This window comes from Leptidea sinapis, chromosome 3 (genome assembly GCF_905404315.1).
Source record: "Leptidea sinapis chromosome 3, ilLepSina1.1, whole genome shotgun sequence".
Lineage (NCBI taxonomy): Eukaryota > Metazoa > Arthropoda > Insecta > Lepidoptera > Pieridae > Leptidea > Leptidea sinapis.
Genome location: NC_066267.1, coordinates 6,903,258 through 6,911,262, shown reverse-complemented (window position 1 = coordinate 6,911,262; position 8,005 = coordinate 6,903,258). Strand labels below are relative to the sequence as shown.

Here is an 8,005-nt window from a genome sequence, read left to right as displayed (position 1 = left end):
TAAGAGCAAAATTTAAAGAAATTAACATCTTGAGAAGATATTGATACGATATGTTGATATTTTGATGTCTGAACAAAAATATTACTTACGGCTTCAAGAACAGCCCTAATAGGATAGCCACTAGTAACACAGCTACTATCACCCGCAACACATATAGTATATATTTATACCTCGCCACCATTTTAGTTAAACACTATATCTATACAAATATTATAAAGAGGAAAGGTTTGATTTTTTGTTTGTTTGTTTGTTTGTATGAATTGAATAGGCTCCGAAACTACTTGGCAGATTTGAAAAATTCTTTCACTGTTGGAAAGCTACATCATTTCTGAGTGACATAGGCTATATTTCATTTTAAAAAAAAATAGGCATCCTTACTAAAATTACGATAACGTAATCCAAGGTGTGAAAAAAATATCAAAAAACTACCATACATCGCGTGCGCTGCGAAAACTATTGATGATAGAACAAAATGATATACTACATTTTTTTAGAACACACCATTATCTACAAAAAATCAGCGGCAGCATATCTCTAACTATTACAGTCATGTCACAATAAGCGTTTTTTTATTGAAAAAAAGAAATTAAAATACCACCGCTACAAAAAGCTCTTTATTTGTACCTTGGTATTAACCCTTATCAAAATAAATGATGTATTATTTAAGACTGCTTCAATATCTTTATATTACTTTTTGAATTTTTCGATTCTGACAATCCATTCAAAAGATATCACGAGTTAAAAAAAAATTAAAAAATAAACTGTATTCGGCTAGCTATGCGTTGTAGGCGTCACTCGGGCAGGGGTACGGGAGGGGGTCTTAAGATCACGAAATAAACTTGCCGCGCGGCTTACTCGCGCGGTCGGCTCCCTACGTGATGGACGTGTGCGGAATTTACGCTTGATAATAATTCGTTTAGTAAGTAACTAAACCGATTTAAAAAGTTCTTTTCAGAACTAAACCCATTTGTATAAAATATTGTTCACTTAGTTATTAACCTAATAAATTACTTGAATATTTTTCATGATTTTCAATTTAATTTTAATAAATAGTAGGTAGTTGTGTACGTTGTAATATAGTAGCATATATAGCTTACAGTTATGCTAATTTAGTTCAAAGGCATTTTTTCTTTTGTCATTTTGAAATGCCTAAAAGATCAAGATCTCAACTTTCTAGAAATAGTTCCCAGGCCAGGGCATCAAAAATACGTCGAAATGAAGAATCTTCATCAGAAACTGAAAATCGTCTTTCAATTCATAGACAATATGTGGCACAATCGCGTGCTAGAGAGTCGAGTACCGAGCGTTCGCAACGGCTCGCTGAACAAAATATGAGAACCGCTCAAATACGCGCGCGAGAATCCAGTTTGCAGCGTTCTCAACGGCTCGCTGAACAAAATGTGAGGACTTCTCGAGTCCGCGCGCGAGAGTCCAGTCTTGAGCGTTCAGAGCGACTAGCTGATCAAAATTTGAGAACCTCTCAAGCACGCGCGCGAGAATCGAGTCTTGAGCGTTTACAGCGTCTAGCTCAACAAAATTTGAGAACCTCTCAGGTACGCGCGCGAGTGTCCAGTCTTGAGCGTTCGCAGCGCCTTACTGAACAAAATCTAAGAACCTCTCATGTGCATGCGCGAGAGTCAAGTACTCAGCGTTTGCAGCGGCTTGAAGAGCAAAATATCAGAAATATTCAATCTCGCACTAGGGAATCAAGCTCTGAGCGTTTCCAACGCCTTCAAGATCAGAGAGAACGACAACAGACGTCAAGAGCGAGAAGTCGCAATCAAGTTTTAGCCCACAGTAAAAGATCGGCTTTTAGATACGATCCACAGATTGATTATGCTCAACAGTCTTCCATCCAAATCGGCGACATGAATAAGATCTGCCCTAAGTGTTCAGCCAAAAAATGGGTCGATGAAACTAATGGCATGTGCTGTGCTTCTGGAAAAGTTAGTCTCCCCAGTATTCAGGAACCACCACAGCCAATAAAAAATCTTTTGACAAATAATCATTCGCTATCTAGACATTTCATAACCAACATCCGTATTTCAAATGACTTCGTTTGGCGCCAAAGAAATAAGAGAGGGTAATTTTATGCCAACTTTTAAAATAGAGGGACAGGTATATCATCTTATTGGTAGCCTTTTACCACCACCAGGCCAAAATCCACAATACTTGCAGGTATATTTCATTTCAGACGCAGATCAGCTATCATTGAGGTCAAACATAGCTCCAACGCTGAAAATAGATTTAATTAACGAACTACAGACCGCACTGAATAGCCACAATGTATATATACGAAGCTTTAAACAAAACATAGAACGCAATTCTTCGGATAATTTAAAATTAATTATTCATTCCGACCGCCCACCACAGACAGCACACCCGGGTAGATACAATGCTCCAGCTGTAAACGAGGTAGCCGTTCTCTTGGTTGACGAAGAAAAAGGCCCCAGAGATATAGTGCTCCACGGAAGAGACGGCCAACTTAAAAGGGTCTCTGAGTTACACCGATCGTATGATCCACTACAGTATCCCTTAATGTTCGTGAAAGGAGAAGACGGTTATTATTTAACCATTCCGCAGGAAGGTACAGCGCGTAACAAAACTGTGACGTGCATGCAATTTTATGCATTTAGGTTGATGGTTAGAGCTAACTGTTTTAATGCATTACATTATTACAGGGACTTATTTAGTCAATATATTGTCGATATGATGGCAAAAATGATATCGGAACGATTGAATTACATATGTCGTAACCAACAGAGACTAAGGGCTGAAGAATACATTCATCTCAGAGATGCTTTAAATCAAGACGGAAATGTTGACCCATCAAATATCGGTCAACGCGTAATCTTGCCATCTTCATTTACAGGTTCTCCGCGTTACCTGCATGAAAAAACCCAAGACGCGATGACTTATGTCCGAAATTACGGGAGACCAGACTTATTTGTCACATTTACGTGCAACCCCGAATGGCCTGAAATTAAAGCGGAACTACTACCTGATCAGCGATCTTTCGATCGTCATGACATCATTTCAAGGGTGTTTCATTTGAAAATGAAGAAATTCTTAAATTTATTCGTTAAAAATGAAATATTCGGCAAAGTGAAATGTTACATGGCAAGTGTAGAATGGCAGAAGCGAGGTTTACCACACTGTCATTTGCTGTTTTGGCTAGAAACAAAAATCCAACCAGACGAAATTGATAGCGTCATAGTTGCGGAACTGCCCAACCAACAAAACGATCCGATATTGTACGATATCGTAACAAAAAATATGGTGCACGGACCATGCGGAGAACATAACTTATCAGCACCATGTATGAAAAACGGTATTTGCACAAAAAAATACCCACGACGTTTAGTCAACGAAACTCAGACTGGAGAGGACGGATATCCAGTTTATCGTCGTCGTGATGCCGCAAATGGAGGACTGAGCGCTTCGCTAAATATCAGAGGCAGAAATTTCACTATAGATAATAGTTGGATTGTCCCATATTCTCCACTTTTGTGCAGGACGTTTAATGCTCACATAAATGTAGAGTACTGTCACTCAGTTCAAGCCATCAAATACATTTGTAAATACATAAATAAAGGATCGGACCAAGCTACATTTGGCGTCAGAAACCCAAATGATGAAGTGGAAAACTACGTAAATGGCCGTTACATAAGTACTTCCGAAGCTGCTTGGCGAATATTCGAATTCCCGATCCATGAGCGGCATCCTACAGTTTTGCAGTTAGCTGTCCACTTAGAAAATGGCCAAAGGGTGTATTTTACCACAGAAACGGCTGTACAAGTGGCCCAAAATCCACGTAAAACAACATTGCTGGCTTTTTTTGAGCTCTGTAATGAAGATGAATTCGCAAAAACACTTCTTTACCACGAAGTCCCGCAATACTACACATGGGCCAATAATAAGTTCACCAGAAGGAAGCGTGGTGAGAATGTAGTTGGCTATCCAGGCATAAAAAAAGATTCCGCTTTAGGTAGAGTCTACGGTGTCCATCCTTCTCAATCCGAGTGTTTCTATCTTAGGATGTTGCTGCACCACGTACGCGGTCCAACTTCATTCCAGTACTTGAAAACTGTTGACGGAGTTCTGAAAGAAACGTATCAAGCTGCTTGCCGTGCTAGAGGTTTGCTAGAAAACGATGACCATTGGGAAAATACTCTCAGAGAAGCTTGGCTTTCTCAATGTCCATTATAATTGAGAGAATTGTTTGTGGTCATACTTTTATTTTGTCAGCCATCGGAACCATTAAAATTATGGAACATTTTCAAAGACGATTTATGTGAAGATATTAGACACAGAATCAGACAGCAAAATCAAGACATCACCTTACCATACAATGAGGACATTTATAACGAAGGTTTGATACAAATAGAAAATAAACTGTTGCAATTAAATGACAAAAGCCTAAGTGATTTCGGATTACCATCATCAGTTCGTACAGAAAGCAATGCAGCAGAGACTATGACTCATCGCTATGATACAAATAATTTGACCGCTTTTGTCAATGAAAACCTGCCAAAGTTAGTCCCAGATCAAAGACATGCTTTTGAAACTATAGTCGATAGCGTCATTCATGACAAAAGAAAAGTTTTCTTTTTGGATGCACCTGGTGGAACGGGAAAGACGTTTCTTGCAAATTTGATACTTGCTAAGATAAGACAATCAGGGAAGATAGCAATAGCAGTTGCTTCCTCAGGAATTGCCGCAACTCTCTTGAAGGATGGCAAAACTGCTCATTCTACTTTTAAACTTCCACTATCCGTCAATCTTGAACAACAATCTACATGTTCCATCCGCAAAAATGGACCTATTGGTAAATTACTACAAGACGCCTCATTGATTATGTGGGACGAATGCACGATGAGCCATAGAGCACATATAGAGGCCGTGAACAGAACCTTACAGGATCTAAGGAACTCCTCTGCAGTCATGGGCGGGATTACTTTTGTATTTGCTGGAGATTTTCGACAGACTCTCCCCGTTATTAACAGAGGCACGCGAGCAGATATCATCAAGGCATGCTTGAAATCGTCTCCCTTATGGACTACGATTGAAACATTAAAATTAAGGACAAATATGAGAGCTCATCTTCATGGAATCACTGATAGCGATTTCCCACAGCAACTGCTAAAACTTGGGGAAGGAATTTTTCCAACTCCAAATTTAAGCGGTCATTGTGACATTCTTCTGGATGAGTCTCTAGGCCAAATACTCCATAATTTGGAAAATTTAATAGATTCTGTATACCCTGACATCGAGAATTTGCACGAAAGAGACTTCCATTGGCTGTGTTCTCGGGCTATAGTATCACCTAAGAATGATACTGTCAATGAAATAAACAATCTGATTGTTCAAAAAGTCCCCGGCCAAACAAAAACATACAAATCGATCGACACTGTAACGAATATTGAAGATGCAGTCCATTATCCACAGGAATTTTTAAATTCGTTGAACCCTTCTGGACTGCCACCCCATGAATTGACGTTAAAAATCGGAATCCCAATCATGCTTTTAAGAAATTTAAACCCTCCGAGCATGTGTAATGGGACGAGGCTGCTTATTAAGGAGTTAAAGGACAATTTAATAGTAGCAACTATTATCACTGGCCCAGCAGGTGGTCAACTAGCTCATATACCGAGGATACCGATGATCCCAACTGATCTGCCAATCCCATTTAAACGGCTTCAATTTCCGGTAAAAACATCTTTCGCATTAACAATTAACAAGTCCCAAGGCCAAACCTTCGAATTAGTAGGGATCGATCTGCGAAAGAAATGTTTTACTCATGGTCAACTGTATGTTGGTCTATCGCGAGTCGGAGCCCCTGAAAATCAATTTATTTTGCTGCCACAAAATAAAACAACATCAAATATTGTTTACAGAGAAGCTCTAACAAAATAAATGTATTTTCTTTTAGGGTTATGACCTCAATAATTGAAAAAAAAAAACAAAAAATTAAAAAAATATATCAAAAAAAAGAAAAAAAACCCCAAAAATATACAAAAAAAAACACATAAATACAAAAAAATCATTAAATAATATCTGAATTTAATTATTCTTATTTTTTTTTTATTTACTCTTTTTTAGGAGCTCGACGCAAAAAGGGATGAATATGTGTCATATTATTATTATTATTATGAATGTGTTAAAATTAACAAATCTAAATGTAATGTTTAATGCCCGTGCGAAGCCGGGACGGGCCGCTATAGTTTATATGGCAAAACAACGTTTGCCGGGTCAGCTAGTCCTAGATAAACAAACTCAACATTAGACAAAACTGTTGTTAGCTAAACTCCCATAACCGTATATTTAATTCGAAAACATTGCTGTTATCGAAAATGATATAAATATATATAGAAGTGATCTCTGGTGGGTATTTGTAAAAGATATACATATATGATATATATACAATATATTCTTGATAATGTTATGTATGTACATAGGCACATAAGTGAATTTGCTAGAAACTGTCATAACCATAATGATAACACCAGGATTAGACATAAACTTATAATGCCTATTACTCGGCCTTGTCGAGTTAGTAAGTCTTGTCGAGTGGGGTAATGTATACCTATGTTTTTACATCAAGATCCCTGAAAATGTTCAAAACAAATGTGTTACGAAAATCAAACAAATGATTGTTAAAAAACGTTTGTTTAGTAAATATTAGGTACAATAAATTAATTCCGCTCTCAGGCGCCATCACAACCGATCTACCACTAGAAGATATAACTTTCTGTATATTATCTGCATTTGCTGATAAACTGCATTTTAAAGCCCATCGTCTTCGAGGTATCTTTCTCTCGTTCTTCGATTTTTTTTATGAAAGGGACGAGACGAGCAGTACGTTCAGCTGATGGTAATTGATACGCCCTGCCAATGGGCCTCAGGATTCTTGAAGAATCTCAAAAAATCTGAGCGGCACTACAATTGCGCTCGTCACCTTGAGACATAAGATGGTAAGTCTCAATTGCCCAGTAATTTCACTAGCTGCGGCGCCCTTCAGACCAATACACAGTAATGTTGTTAACACATCAGCCGGCATCCTGTGCAAAGGAGCCTCCCACTAGAATTAAATATCATCTTTTAAATTATTCACTTTTGCTGTTTTTGTAGCAGCAAAATCCATTAACGTTTTGTTGTAGGACAAAAACTATTGAGTTTATTTTGTATAATGTTTTTTTTTTTTTATATCTATGTATAATATTTACAAGCTAGTAGCAATAACATATCAACATTATTATAATCTGCTTAAGTAGTCGGCAGCAGCTCTGGTATCTATGTAAACAGGTATCAATATTAAAAATCTATTATGTTTTTAATTAATAGATTGTCTTGGCCATCGCAATAAACAATGACTTGAGAGATACCTACATATATACTGTGTCATGGGAGGGCTTAGTTAATCTATTGATTTAGGTCATAAAATAATTTTATATTGATATAGTCACTATGCGATGCTGCTTGGTTAGCTAATTACTACGTCGCAGAAAACCAGCGACTCGCCGCGTTCTGGACTACAAAACAGCAGATTGTAATAGGATGCGTTCCTTTTTGCGTCCTACCCTTGGGGAAAGTTAAGTAACGAGTTTAAGCGTGGACGTAGCAATCTTAATAATGATCCGCATAAGGGACGTCCTTTAACAGCGACTACTGAAGATAACATCAATGACCTATCAGGAGATATTGGTATGAGTCAAGTTCATAAAATATTACAAGAACATTTAGGCGTCAGGAAGCTTTGTACCAGATGGATTCCCCATACTTTAACTGACGACCAGAAACACCTTTGCATGGACTGGTGTCGAGAAATAATAGATAAATTCAACGGCGGCGACTCAAATGCTGTATTTGACATCGTGACTGGTGATGAAAGATGAATATATTGCTAAAAACCCGAAACAAAAAGACAATCAGCTCAGTGGGAGTTTCCTTTCGAGGATCGGCCAACTAAGGTAAAGAAAGGAAAAAGATGATTGCCTCATTCTTT

The 8,005-nt window shown here is 37.9% G+C and overlaps 1 protein-coding gene across 1 annotated transcript; it reads left to right on the top strand.

The window, feature by feature from the left end:
- The first annotated feature begins 1,145 nt into the window (after positions 1–1,145).
- On the top strand, positions 1,146–7,600 carry LOC126979327 (uncharacterized). The gene is made up of 4 exons (XM_050828570.1): positions 1,146–1,946; positions 2,374–4,138; positions 4,301–5,709; positions 7,463–7,600. The coding sequence occupies exons 1-4, from the start codon at positions 1,146–1,148 to the stop codon at positions 7,598–7,600; spliced, it is 4,113 nt and encodes a 1,370-aa protein (XP_050684527.1).
- Positions 7,601–8,005: the final 405 nt, after the last annotated feature.